General features: G+C 43.6%; 1 protein-coding gene across 4 annotated transcripts in view; it reads left to right on the plus strand.

The window, feature by feature from the left end:
• Positions 1-15743, plus strand: part of LOC308326917 (rho GTPase-activating protein 26-like) — a 150536-nt gene that overhangs the window by 88838 nt on the left and 45955 nt on the right. For all 4 annotated transcript variants that reach the window (XM_080779993.1, XM_080779992.1, XM_080779995.1 and 1 more), the window contains 6 exons: positions 10324-10425; positions 11016-11126; positions 11878-11982; positions 12582-12711; positions 12991-13091; positions 15403-15497. In XM_080779993.1, the coding sequence (XP_080636119.1) occupies positions 10324-10425; positions 11016-11126; positions 11878-11982; positions 12582-12711; positions 12991-13091; positions 15403-15497 (644 nt within the window). The remainder of the gene's footprint in view (positions 1-10323; positions 10426-11015; positions 11127-11877; positions 11983-12581; positions 12712-12990; positions 13092-15402; positions 15498-15743) is intronic.

Below are 15743 nucleotides of genomic sequence, written 5' to 3' on the forward strand. Positions count from 1 at the left end.
CAGTACAGCTGTTGAGCTTCACACTGACCACTATAACAATAGCACAGTACAGTACAGAGTACAGTACACACACACACACACACACACACACACACACACACACACACACACACACACACACACACAATCACACCCCCCCCCCCCCCCCCCCCATATCAGGTCACCACCTCATTTTGTTTTATTTTTTATTTTTTGTACCCAGGGAAGTAGCTGAGCACAGGTGCACATACACACATTAAAACATGTGAGCTGACCAGTACAACCACAGTCTTATACTTTTGGCCACTCCAGTTGGGGGTTCAGTGCCTTGCTCAAGGGCACTTCAGCAGTGTTGGTTACTCACCCAACACCGCATGTGACTGACCTCTCCCATCATTAGCCAGGGACTCACAACAACAGGGAGGGGGATCCGCATGCTATTAAACACTTTACTCGTTGTCCACGGTCCTATAATCCCACCCTCCTCGCCCCTGGCAGGTCTTTGTCTATAAAGCGTAACATGCGGTTGCAGCCAACGGATTAAGAGAGCAAACGGCGTAATCTGCAGCGCTCAATTCGCCGGAGCCATGATCTACTAATCCTAGTTTAGCCCTAAAAAGATTTGTCCCGACGTATCCCATGGTACCCTGCCTGCCCTGGCCACGGATTCACCTGCCGCAAAGTGCCAGGGCACGGTGGTGTTTTGGCAGGTGTTAAGGGGATTACACAGGTACTGTACAACAAAGGCACATTGAAGGCTCACGCTTAATTCTAACACCCCCAGGTGTTGGAACAAGCAAGTGGGGGTATTTATTACATGTATTTATTGGCTGAGGACAAATGGAGCACTCTCTCTCTCTCTCTCCCACAGTAGACAAACTGTGTCAAAACCTTTTTCTTTCCAAGTTACACTAATGCTAGTTACTGTAGTGGGGTCCAGGGATGACTGAAGTAAAATGTGACAGAAGTAGCATGTGCTTAAATTCATATTTAGAAAATGTTTCAGATGTAAAACAATTCTGAGATGATGGAATGATGATGATCAAGGAAGGGGAACCTTCTGAAAGCATCATGGGCAAAGATAATCAACTTCAAAATCTAAATCTAAAACAATTGGTCAAAATGACCTCTCAGCCATGCAATTCTTATTGTTAAGTTCCCTGGACCCCACTATGGCAATGAATGAATGGATCAGTGAGTACCGAAAGTTTGATTGATTGAACACCCTGATGGTTTGTTTTCATTGTGGCCCTGTATATTCAATTCATCAAGGCATATAAAGACATCAATTACTATACACAGGACATCATCAATACTAGGATAGTAAATGTATATTTACAGAAAAACAGTGAGGGCAATTTATTTAGATTTTTGCTAGACAACTTGTCTAGGTCCACTTGCAAATTGCTCTGTTACGTTGTTGATGGCTGTTGGAAGGGCATTCCACATTTTCGTGGCATAATAGTAGACTTATAGTTAATCCCCATATTTGTGCCAAATCTTGGGGGTATGAAATTATTGGAGTTCCCTCTGGTGTTGTGCCTTTGGGCGCAACTCACTTTTTTCTTGAGTGGTGCAACCACTCCTATAGACAGCTTCATGTGTCCCTGGGTCTGTCCCTGGCTGGCTGGCTGGCTAGCTGATTGGCTGGGTGGCTGGCTGGCTGGCTGGGTCTGTCCGAAGCACGAACATAGCGTTTGGTTGGTTTTCACACACACACACACACACACACACACACACACACACACACACACACACACACACACACACACACACACACACACACACACACACAGGTGTGATTTTTAGGTAGTCAGGGACAGGTATGTGTGGGGTGCAGTACTATTGCTGGGATGTGGAGGGACAGTTGGCCTCAGTCATCAGAACGCAGCCTACTGGCTAGTCTACTAAACTAGAAACCATGATCTATCCCCAGCCAAATGGTTTACATCTTCATTCTGCTGTCATAATTGATGGCAGTAATGCCACACCTCCGCACTGAGTGATAACAAAAATCAAGACAGAAGTTACCAGATCGAACAAAATAAGCCTACAAAGGATCAGCCATCAATGTAACTGAATTTATAGGACAATGTTTTATGCAGGTTAATGCACACCGGATTGAACATAGCAGGGATTTCCCGCAGTGGAGTTACTTCGTATAATGAAGTTTGAAATGTGATATGGATAAGTACAGGTAATGGATTACTGTAGGCTACAGTCCGTGAATAGGCTGCATAAATGCATCCAGTCACAGTCAGTGCTCAACTGGAAATGTAAATGTAGGCCTACTGTAGAAGTCTCAGTCTATTGACAACAGTGGAACGTTTAGGGTCTTTTTTTACCACTAACACTAAACCTGAACCTTCAGGATGTCACAGTATGTGGCGTCACTGTGTAAAGAGGCCGTGGCATCTCCCTGAATGACCCAATCGTATACAATAACATGCTATTGAAGAAACTACAGACACACACAGTAGGCTACCACGATAGCACACTGCCACCCTGTGGACAAGGGGAGTATTACCTGGACTTAGTTGACAATATGGAAGAGCATACAGTTTGTTTAAAAGAAAAGGTCCGTTGCTCTCCCCTTGTCCCCCATATATGGGGACTAGGTTGGTGGAGGGTGTGTAGAGCCCAGGATCACATTAGCTGATTGACACGGGTGAAAAATGGGTTACAAAATCGTGGGATAAAAAAAAATATATATATATATAAAAAAGAAAAGGTGCACAGTTCTCCTTGGTCTTTAAGCAATCCTTCAGAAATAGTGAAACCAGTGTATGTATCAGCTCCCAACATCGTCATGGCACTATGTGTGCGTGTGCGCGTGCGTCTGTGTGTGTGTGTGTGTGTGTGTGTGTGTGTGTACTTTTGTATTCTTTGTAGAAAATGTAAAAATACAGGAAGCCTGATTGAAAGTGATTCAAATGGTAAAATGATGTCTGGGGCTGATCCAAGGACAATCCTTGTTTGGCTATCTTGGCATATAAAAATCACACCTGTGTGAAGTGAGTGGCGCTCTTATCATCGTACATCATCATGACGTAGATTTGCTCACACATAATGACGTAAATTCTCCACTCATTGTCAATGGAAATGTAATGTTTGTGTAAGACGAAATTCTACACTAATAGCTGAGTATAGGAGGGGCTAGCGCCCCTCAAATGTATAGGTTTCATTCCATCTATTGTTTTAGTCAGTGATTCTCAAAAGGTGGGGTCCAGGGATCCTCAGGGTTCCTTGACGGGGTTCCAAATGGAAGGAGACTTAGTTTCATTTGTACACTCTCACACATGTGGGGGAGTTTGAAATGAATCGTTTTTTTTAGATTATAGGACAATCCACCCTCTGCCAATCAGTAGGTTTTGTGTCTGGATAGCTCAGTTGGTAGAGCAGTAAGAGAACTCGCATGTGGACCTTAAAAGACCACTTTTTAACTTACCTTTATTATTTGGTCCTCACTAATGTTCACGATACAACTTACCTTCATATAATTGGTCCTCACTAATGTTTATGATACAACTTACCTTCATATAATTGGTCCTCACTAATGTTCATGATAAAATGTCTGTCTCATAGGAGGGCTGTGGGCAGTTCAGAAACCCGTCCACCAGTGACATCATTGTTAGGCATATTAAAATTAAATTGAAAGCAAAAAAGCAAAAAAAGTGTATATGTGTGTGTATATATATATATATATATATACCGTATATATATATATATATTATTATCATGAGAACGATGGCTTCCATTACCGCATTGCAACTTTTCAGGAATAGAAAGCCTGCAGTTTCTATTAGCTTGGATCCCCCCCAGCGATGATGTCACTGGTGGACGGGTTTCTGAACTAACGCCCTCCCATGAGTCACACATGAACGTTACCCAGCAAGCCAAATGACGTCATTATGACGTTATGATGACGTCCTCTGGTGACGTTCAGGACTAGGCCAGATCACAGCCCACATGGGGATGATCTTTATGTAATTTCCAGGACGTCTTCACCAGTTGAAATAATACAGTTTATTCTGGGCCAGATCTGACTAGTTATGATTATCTGGCCTTGGATCGAACAATCTCTGTTTCATCCAGGGACGTCCGTCTTAGTGGGCAGAATTTATCAGGTGATATTCTGGGCCAGATCTGATAGTCTTGGATTGACTTGATCTGCCCCTCAATCGAGAAGTCACTAATTCGTCCAGGTCCTGACCGTGGTTGCTGGGTGAGGACCAATTATGTGAAAGTACAGTATGTTGAAAAGTGGTGAAGTGGTCCTTTAAGGTCATGGGTTAAATCCCATCAACTCAGCATATTTCCGACCTGCTTACTTACTTACTGTTTTTGTTCTTTATTTTGACGTAAAACAGCGGGGGGAATCATTGGTGTCATTGTGTGTTATGGTGGCTACCAGCAAGACCTCAGAAAAGAGGACACTTTGTGGCGTTCGCTGTGTGTTTAACCAACACAGCCCCGTTCATGTTATGACCTCTATTGCTCCCTCCCCCGGGCTCCACACATGTAAAGTGTCTTTGAATATTATTATTAGTTATTATTATTATTGCACCTGATTTTCACCACCATCATCTCCAGCATTGTGTCCATAGAGAACATATTGCTACCTTTAGTTATGACTGATACGTGTCCATTCAAACTCTAGACGGGCCCGCCCCAATCAGAATTTGCGTCCTCACTTTCGTCTTCAATGTTTGTGTTTACACAAACACTCAATTCATTGTCAATGGCATTTAATGTTTGTGTTAGGACAATGCTTGTGTTTACACACACACACACACACACACACACACACACACACACACACACACACACACACACACACACCCTCAAAGCTGACATAGGAGGGGCTAGTGCTCCTCCAAAAAAACAAAAACGGTCCATATGGGCATTCCCAGAGCTGTTGTTTCAGACCTCGCCCTCAGAGTGTCTTACTGGTACAGTTCAACTTGAGGTAAATTGTCCCAATGTAAATCTAATCTAATCAAAAATTTCATTGAAGTATAAAGCAGATGGAGAAGTGCAGCCTTATGGAAATCAGTGTGGGACATAGACATTTTCACTGAGTGCCTTAGCCTTTGTTTTTCCACATAAATGGTAAATGGTGCATTTATATAGCGCCATTATCGAAGGAGCTTTGCATAGATTGTGCATTACATTCACCCATTCACACACCCCTCCACCCATGGCAGAGGAAACCATGCAAGGCACCAACCAGCACATCGGGAGCAATTAGGGGCGCTTTGCATAGATTGTGCATTACATTCACTTCACCCATTCGGGAGCAATTAGGGGGAAGGACACTTTGACACTAACTCTGGGGGAGCCCGGGTTCGAACTTGGAACCTTGCGGTTGCCATCGGGCCACTCTACCCCTGAGCCACTGCCGCCCCCACATGTGATACCTCTATAGAGGGTATGCGCATGCATAAAGTGAGTGGCAAAGTGAGTTTGACATTGTTTAACATTGTGTAATGCAATCAGATAGGACTTTTCTGTTTGAATGTATGGACTGTCGAGGCCAGAAAGTAATTTTTGCCACTCAGTAGGCGTTCCTGCATAACTTCCGGGTATGATGATGATGCCATGCGCATACCCTCTATAGCTATAGTCATCTGTTCTACAACAACAGTTCCTTGCTCCATGGCTCACTAAAATACTCGCTTTTGGCATCTTTGATTATTATCTGCGTTACTTACACAAAAGCCATAGCGAGTGAGCGCTGTTTCATCCACACAACACCCAGCTCCAGTCCCACAGGCGTAAACAAGCATGGGAGGAGTTTTCAGCGTGAGTAACTGTTGAGCGAGCCAATGACAAAACATAGCACGCAATGCGGAGCCAATAGGCTGTCTGCCAGGTGAGACTGACCGTGATATGTAAATGTAGCAGTAGGCTGGGCTGCGCAGAGCTCGTATTCCCCAATAGCACCCAGCTGCAAGATTTACCGAGACTCTCACAAAAACTAACACTTACTGTGTCCGGCCAGAGGTTGAGCTGTGATGAAGACAGCTGGTTGTAAAACCGACCAACTGAGTATGTGTGTGTGCGCGCGTGCACGGGGAGGGCTGTCGAGGGCTGCTCTTGTTGTTTAGTGAGGAATGATCATCAAGACTGATGCTTTCTGCAGCTGTGTAAAGCTCTGAGAATACTACTTCCTGCTCATGCTGGACAGCCATGAAAGACAGCGGGCTCACAGTCTGTCAACAATAGAATGAATGGATGAATGAATGAATACATTAATGTATTTAAACTACGCTAGTCTCGCGTACCCAGACAACTATAGGGGTATGCGTGTGACATCATCATTAAACCAGGAAGTTGTGCAGGAAGGCCAACTGAGTGGCAAAAAACTACTTTCTGGCCTTGACAGCCTCATACATCCAAACAGAAAAGTCATATCTGATTGCATTAAACAACGTTAAACAATGTTAAACTCACTTTGCCTGTTGCTTTGCCACTCTTATTTGCCACTCGATGTGCCATTCACTTTAAGCATGCGCATACCCTCTATTCCACATCTCCACATCTCCGAATGCTATAGAGTCTGGAACTACACCTCCCGAAATCTGAGTAAGGAAGCTGCCATTTCCGCTCACGTAATATATTTTAAAACATTGTTTTTTTATGTATTTCCATTTCTGCTAAGCAGCAAGCTATATATACTTAACTAGTGATTTCTATTTATATTAGGATACATTTGCGGAAGTGGGGAGGATGCTCCACTTCTGCTTTATATTTGACTCATGATAGAGCTTCGGTTCCTCCAGACCGTATGACGAAGCATTTGGAAATTGCGAGAGGCAACAGTCTGGCCACGCGAGACTACACTGTGCTCGGTGGGTCGTCCATTCTGCTCTGTAGCAGGTGCAAGTCTGGGCGTTCTTTATCTGCTTGACGGGAGTTGAAATATTCTGAACTGGGCGTTTTGGAAGTGTGTGCGTTTTCAGCTGGGAAGAAAGGAATCACTAGTTTGCAGTGGTGGAAAGTACCAAAGTATATTTACTGTACTTAAGTACAATTTTAAGGTATTTGTACTTTACTTGGAAATACTCAAGTAAAGTGCAAATACTACCCACTTCTACTCCACTACACCTCAGAGGCAAATATTGTACTTTTACGCCACAATTTTTAACTTTAGTTACTGTACTAGTTACTTTGTAGATTTTGATTATTATTACAAAACATACAATATCCACTTCAGCCCTATAATACATTTCCGTTGTAGATCTGCTATTTTCAAAAGATTTTATATATTTGAAAAGTTGAAATGGGACATTCTGCACAATGAGCGGCGGCGGTGGTTCAGGGGTAGAGTGCCTGGATGGTAACCACAAGGTTGCCAGTTCAAACCCGGGCTCCCTCCAGAGTTACTGTCGAAGTGTCCTTGAGCAAGACACTGAACCCCTAATTGCTTCTGATGTGCTAGTTGGTGCCTTGCATGGTTTCCGCATCGGTGTATGAATGTGTGTGTGAATGTAATGCACAATCTCTGTAAAGCACCTTGGGTAAATCCGCTATATAAATGCACCATTTACCAATGAGTACGTTCTACTTTTGGTATTTTTAAGTACATTTTGATACCAATACTTTTGTACTTTGGCTCGAGTACATTTTGAATTACGGACTTTTACTCGTACCAGAGCATTTCTACATTGCAGTGTTGATACTTTTACTCAAGTAAAACAATCGAGTCCTTTTTCCACCTCTGCTAGTTTGTTAGTATAAATGAAGCATAACAGGATGGTGTTTCCTTCAGCCAGGAGGAAGGAGGTGTGTCTCTCTGTTGGGAGACGGTGGAATGTAGAGTGTGAGAAAAGTGTCCGACCATCTGGTTCTGTCCAGGAAAACAAAGTGTCCGACCATCTGGTTCTGTCCAGGACAACAAAGACCACACAGCCTCCCCGTGGACCTCTGAGGTCGACGTCGTGTGTCCATGATGTCATTGTTCCCCCAAAATATGGAGGATGATGGCCGGCGGATCTGAGATTATAAATTATGATTATGAATATGTGTGAAATATTGAGGGGTTTACTTCCCTTGGCCTCCTTGTTCCACTACTCCATTTGGTTCCATTTGTACACTCCAAGTTATATGGTGGGTCCGTCCTACTGGCAGCCTACACCTGTGGTTCTCAAAGTGAGCTCCAGGGACCCCCCCAGGGGTCCTTGAAGGGGGTTCCACTGAGTCCCCATCTAAATGACTGGTAACTCTGAGAGCGTACAAAATGGAACCAAGGGTACCGTAAGGGTAGTTCCATTTCTACTCTCTCAGAGTTATGGGGGTCCATGGCCTAAAGTCCCCTGTGTCCACCAAGATGTTTTTTTCCCCTCAGCACAGGGCATGTTTTTAATTGTTAACGGGTAAATACCTCACGCTTGTGCACGCAAGGCGCTTTTCCCTGCCTTGCCGAAAGCTCAAATATTTTCAACTCGGGTGCCTGGCTGGAAGCATCCGAGGGGAAAGAAATGCCCAGTGGACCTAATGCGTACAGTAAGCTGGGGATCCTACACAATACATGTGGTGCTGATTTAAGCTGGGGCTTCCTACACCAGTGGTTCCCAAATGTCAGCACGTGACCCAATATTTCAGCCCGTGACCCCCGTGACCCATTTCAGCCCATCACCCGAAATTACCAATTACCCAAGCTAGTGAAAATAGCAGATCTACTATTTTCACTAGCCTACTTCTTAAATATGTGTTCTTCTCATTTATGGAATTTCTTAGATTTTTCTTTCATTTCTTCACTGATTCCTAGTTTCCTACACAATACATGTGGTGCTGATTGGTCCAGTGGTGGCAAATCCAGAACCCGTGAAATACGTTTGACTTAGTTCTTGTAGTTGGAAAAATATCCAAATAACACACCCTGCGTCCCCCAGACCCCCCCCCCCCCCTAATGGTCAGCTCTGTTGAATGAAATAATGTCCTATTGTTTGATTAGCAGCTGTTCACCCAGTGGATTCATCCAGGCTCCATTTTTTTGGGGGGGGGACTGATGGAAATATTGAGACACTGTGAGGTTTCATTCACACGCTTCCAGAGAAGGAGGCACATCATGCTCATGCTCCCAGAGACACACTGTTCATGGTTTCCATTCAGACAAGAGGTTATTATTATTGACTTCTGTTCGATGGCCACTGATTACGATGTTATTTGTTCAAAGCTGCAATTCTGTGAGTTTAACCACCTTAAGGCTGAATCTTTGTCGTACTAACTATGAAGGTGTCATGCGGGGGAAAAGGGGCGATCTATGAGCTCACACTGCTTGTAGATTGGCTATTTTCACTGCACTACACTGGCATAGGACAGACCCATACATGTAGTTAGTGCAATTTTTGAGAATTTCTGCCTATAATGACATGCCCAAAATACACATCAGCCACCAGGTTGTGACGGAATTCTAACCCGGGTCTCCTGCCTGGGAGACCAGACATCTACCGCTATTCAAAGTACTTGATTCAGATAGTACTATCTGATCTAGTACTAGTACTTGCCAGTAGGTGTCCTACTACCATCCTACATTACTCCAGTGTCGATTAGATATATTGTATTAACATACTATACCATACAAGTTGGTTAAAAGGACATTTTATTTATTAAAATAAGTTCATTGCAGCTTCAAGGATGGCGATGTAATTTGGCTGGTTAGTCAGTTGCTAGGCTGGACACTTCCCAAAAGGACAACATGATTGAAAACCACTGGCTGGATTGTCATGCACCTTCATGCTTCCACTGTACATGCTGTAGGATAGATGGAACCCTATGGACCAACCCCTCTCTCTTTTATATATTTTTACAAAACGACAGAGCTTGCACAAAAACTAATTTCACCCCCTGTTTTACACCTTGTATGTAAGCTGTGATGATTCTGACCCTACTGATTGTTGTGATGCCGTAGCCTTTCCAGTGCCACCCTGAGGCCAACATGTCCACATGTACACACACACCATATCTCAGTCAAAATCTATTTAGCGTATTGCATTGAAACTTGTTTAGTGCATTCATTACTGTCCCCATCAGATGAACCCTACTTATTTTGGTGACCCCATGACCTTTACTGTAGCACCTCTTGCAGTGAATGTACAATACATATAATGTAGCCCCCAATTCTGCCACTAATAATGATTTAAATGTTACTTTTGTTGGTTGGGTTTAAGGAGCAGTAATGTCTTTAAGCCTGATTTATACTTTAATGAAGTGTTCGAGGCTACGATCACATCTTTTAGACTGTAGCCTTCTTTATATATAAACAGGGACAGTGACCCAACTCGACTGTGTGTACGCTATTTGACTGAGGTTTTGAAGCCAGGAACTTTTGTGTCGCAGGAGGCAAAGAAGAAATACGACAAAGAAACGGAGAAGTATTGTGCGGCGCTGGAGAAACACCTGAGCCTGTCGGGCAAGAAGAAAGAGTCACATCTGCACGAGGTGAGTGTCTCTGTGGGTCTGACCACTACTGGGGAGCTGTCTCAGACATGGCTGTCACCATCATGGCATTTTAGTTGACAATTCATTTTCATCAGGGCTTGTGGTGGACATTTTTATTGAAATTCAACTTTTGCTATTAATTAAAATATCACTAGAAACAGAGCTAGTCCTGTGGACCTGTGGGTTGAGTGTTGAGAGTGTATCAGTGGAACCAAATGGATGGGTCCATTTGGTTCCATTTATACACACTCAGCATGATGTCCTTAGATAGAGAACCACTATCCTAGTGGACTCCTAATGTGTCATACATACAAAAAACAATATCAAGTTATAAAAACATGAAACCGTCACATTTAACAGCTGAGGCTAAGTAGCGACGCCCGGTCCCTGGTTAGGCCTTTCTATACGAGTAAAAAACAATTTTACAGAAGGACATGCAAGAAGCTCTAATTTAAACGAGTACAAAAGCAATAACGTTCCCAAATGACAGTCATGCAAGCAGTGACGCCAACATTTTAAAACGTGCTTTGCACCTCTTCAGCCAGCGTTGGACCCTTTCATGAAGTGTGTCCCATCTTGTTGTCCCCCAGGCAGACAACCAGGTGGACAACGTGCGGCAGCACTTCTACGAGGTGTCCCTGGAGTACGTCTTCAAGGTCCAAGAGGTCCAGGAGAGGAAGATGTTTGACTTTGTAGAGCCGGTAAGTACAACATTACAACACTGCTCCTCGTAACCAAAATAATTTATATACCTTCCAATTGTGGTTTGTATTGATTGATTGATTGATTGATTTATTAACATGCTTATGAACCCATTTAGACCTTTTACATCTATGTTTGTTATACCTTTCAAGCCATATTCTATATATATATATATTTTTTTTTATTAACTCGCTACTTGATCACACTACAGTGTCACACAAAAGTATCAGATCCACAAGCTCCTAGATTTGCTACTTTTTAATTTAAATGTGAACAGTTTTGGACGTACAGTATGAGGATTCCAACACGTCAGAGACGATATATGGCAACATACCGGTAATAATTATAGGTAGGATTTAGACTCCGTTTTTAGAATAGGCCTCAGCTCTAAATGGGTTAACAGCACACATAAAGGTACAGTCAAATGTTGTGCTAAAAGCATAACCCAAAAATCCCCAGGTGCTCATTTCCATTGTGGACCATCGTACTCAATTCATCAGTAGCACATTCACACAGCACACCAGTATTGAGTGGCGATAAAGCAATTTGTATTCAGAACTAGTTAGATTATTCACAACAATTGCATAGCATGGGATGAAGGATTATGATTCGTTATTGATATCTTGTGCTGCTACAATGAATAATAATAAAAATCTCCTGTATGTATGTGTTGTTGATATTCACTTCTCCCCCCCCCCCCCCCCCCCCCCCCCGTCTGTTTGTCTCTGTCTGTCTGTCTATGTCTGTCAGTTGTTAGCATTCCTCCAGGGTTTGTTTACGTACTATCACCATGGCTACGAGCTGGCCAAAGACTTCAATCACTTCAAGACTGACCTCACCATTAGCATACAGAATGTAAGTCGCGCACGCCCAACCAGTTTGACAGTATGATCTCACGGCATGGAACCAAAACCATTTGTCACATACATTGCTGTAATGCGAACTTTGTTCTCCGCATTTGACCTATCTCTTGGAGCGGTGAGCCGCAGCCATGCCGCGCTCGGGAATAATTTGTAGTTGATCTAATTAACCCCCCAGTCCAACCCTTGATGCTGAGTGCCAAGCAGGGAGGCATCGGGTCCCATTTTTTTTAACAGTCTTTGGTATGACCCGGCCGGGGATCGAACCCCAACTTCCCGATCGAACCCCAACCGCAACGCTTCGCACCACGTTGCGAGCTTGTAGATCTGCTTTTTTCACTACTTCTTAAACAGATTTTTGTTAGATTTTTCTTAGATTTTTCTTAGATTTTTCTTAGATTTTTCTTAGATTAAAAAAAATGAAATTACTGAAAAAAATCATTGCATTTTGTTTTGTTCCGCGACCCACAAATGGGTCCCACTTGGGAACAAGTGTTCTAGTGATCCCCCTTTGTCCTTTTTGTGTGTGTGTGCGTGCGTGCCTGCGTGTGTGTGTGTGTGTGCGTGTGTGTATGCGTGCGTGCGCGTGGACAGACGAGGAACCGCTTTGAGAGCACACGGTCCGAGGTGGAGAGCTTGATGAGGAAGATGAAGGAGAACCCTCACGAGCACAAGAGTGTGAGCCACGACACCATGGAGGGATACCTGTATATCCAGGAGAAACGTACGCACTACCTCCTCCCTGTGTGTGTGTGTGTGTGTGTGTGTGTGTGTGAAGTGGTCTGGAATTCAAAATGTACTTGAGTAAAAGTGCTCACTATGCAGAATGAAATAAAAAACTTTGAGACGAGAGTTGAGAAAAGCCAGATGCACCTCGGTGGATTCCAACTGTCCCTCTTTTTCATGTATTCTCTGTATTTCTCTCTTCCCCTCTTCTCTCTCTCTCTCTCTCTCTCTCTCTCTCTCTCTCTCTCTCTCTCGTCTCTCGCTGTCTCTCTCTCAGGGTCCTTTGTGTCTACCTGGGTGAAGTATTACTGCACATACCATCGAGAGCCCAAGAGAATCACCATGGTCGTGTTTGACCAGAAGTCAGGGGGGAAAATGGTGACTGTCTTTTGTTTGTCTCTCTCTCTCTCTCTCTCTCTCTCTCTCGATTATTTTTGTAACTCATTTTTTCACCCGGTGTCAATTGCTTCAGCTGTAATCCCAGGCACTACTCTCCCTCTGCCAGCCTGGGGAGAGCCCTCAACTGAGCTCATGCTTCCTTCAATGCATGAGGAGTGAGCAGGCCGGTTCTTATCACCCGGCAGGGGAGAGTTCCCCCGGTAGGACGTAATACATGGAAGGAACACGTTATTCCAACCAGTTCCTTTCCCCTCCATCAGGCTGACCAGGGGGAGGCAGTATAGAGATCTTCTCTTATGAGGGCACCTACCCTAGGGGGCACGGGGAGTAAATGTTTTACTTAAGTAAAAGTGTCAATGCTGTAATGTAGAAATACTCTGGAATTCAAAATGTACAAAAGTATTGGTATCAAAATGTACTTAAAGTACCAAAAGTAGAAAGTGCTCATTATGCAGAATATATCATTTTAAGTTTTCAAAAGAATATAGCTGATCTACAAGCTCACAATACATGACGATGCCATGCATTGTGAGCTTGTATATCGGCTATTTTCAAATGGCCGAAATGTACAGTATGGCTGAAGTGGGTAATGTATGTTTTTGTAATAATAATTATCTAAATCCAGTAATTCAAGTTTTCAAATAAAAGTAAGATATTTGGATCCCAGATGTAGTGGAGTACAGGTAAAAAAAAGTATTGGGAATTGGAAATATGCAAGTAAAGTACAAATACAGTACAGTACTTGAGTAAAGGCACTTAGTTACTTTCCACCACTGGTAAAAAGAGGCGGCTGCCTGGGATGTGGGCACGTGCGTGGTTAGCCCAGGCTCTCTGTGTGTGTGTGTGTGTGTGTGGGGGGGGACACGACAGGACGGATGACTGGAAAGGTTCCCCAGCAACACACTTAACCCTTCCACTGTTGCCCGTCCCCGGGCGCTGCATTCATTCACCACTCACAGTGGTGTAAAAAGTACTCAAATCTATTTACTTAAGTAAATGTATCAATACTGCAATGTAGAACTACTCTGTTACAAGTAAAAGTCCGGGTTTCAAAATGTACTTGAGTGAAAGTACAAAAAAGTATAGGCATCAAAATGTATTTAAAGTACCACAAGTAGAAAGTATCTCAGTAAAACAGCCCTCCCCTATCCACAAGGTGGGGTGAGTGCAGCAAAGCATTATGGTAATTGTAGTAATCCAGCAGTGAGACCAGTGTCCATGACATCACAGACAAATACTAAAGTATCTAAAAACACATAGAAAAACCCCAGGAAACTGTTTCTTGTCTCCCAAACATAATTAAAATAAGATCTGGTTGCAAAATATAAACCAGAGACATGTAGGAATACAAAAATGTTACCTTAGGTGGTACAAATTTGTCAAAATATCATTGTTGGCCCCTGCACTAATAGGCTCTCTCCACTGCCTCCTGGTGGCCCCACACGGTCACTGGGTACTTTGTGGTCCCAAGCTAGAGGAGGGGATCGGGGAGATGCTAGTTGGGCCCTTAAAGACGAGGCATGCATGTTTGGATACTCCCTGGAGTCTGGAGACAAGGCATGCATGTGTCGATACGCCCTGGTGCATTGTCAACCACTAGCCCCATGCAGCTATGGGGTAAAAACAGTCCCAGCTATGGGTTAAATAGCAAAGACTGGCAGATGGGGTTCCGTTGGTACAGCCTTGGACGGCAGCCCATGGAGGGGAGAATGCCACTCCAGAGTCCTGAACAATAAACAAGGGGCTGCGAGTTGTCGCGCGCACAGCGCGCTCCACAGTCCTTCATTATTCTGCCTTGGGAAACCCAACATGGAGAGTCACAAACGAGCTGAGCACATGTATGGAGATGCATGACTGTAGAAATGCATTAGACGCCGACGATGGAGGGCTCAACTGAGGACCAGAAAAATGTAGTTCAACTAATATTGCAACTGTGTTTTAACTAAGAATAGAGGCTAGTGACAATGTACCAGGGCACATGCTGGACCTTACAACGCGGGCTACATGCACAGAACCATGACACAGACGTGTCTGTAATCGGACATCATATACCGGTATACTGTAAGTTCAAGAACAGTTGTCACATTAACTCTCAACTACATTTTTGGGGCGGCTGGGTGAAAATGCGAAAAAAGGTAGAACATTCACAACGTTCATGGTTGTTTCTGTATATCGTCTCTGTTGGGCAAAAAGAAAAAAAATCACAACGATTTAGAATATGGAGCTCTGCCTGCCCCTATGTTGTTTTAACCTTTTATTGTTGTTGCTACATGTGTCTGTCTCTCTCCAGGGTGAAGAGGACAGTTTCATCCTCAAGTCATGCACCAGGAGGAAGACTGACTCCATCGAGAAGAGATTCTGCTTTGACGTGGAAGCTGTGGACCGGTCAGTGTGTGTGTGTGTGTGTTTGTGTGTGTTTCAGATATTAGCACAAACAATGAATAGGGGTTTATACCTGTTTATATGTTGTTTGTATGTCTGGCCTCGTGGGGAAAGATGGTGGGTGGGTGGAGAGGATTGGGAAAGGAGTTGTGGGAGAAAATATAAATCAAAGAGTTGTATTTTATTTCTGTGAAACTTGCATATGATGTCATACTCTCTGAATAAGAATTATATAAAAAAAGAAAAAAC

Source organism: Protomyctophum bolini, assembly GCF_963924005.1.
Source record: "Protomyctophum bolini genome assembly, chromosome: 13".
Taxonomy (NCBI): Eukaryota; Metazoa; Chordata; class Actinopteri; order Myctophiformes; family Myctophidae; genus Protomyctophum; species Protomyctophum bolini.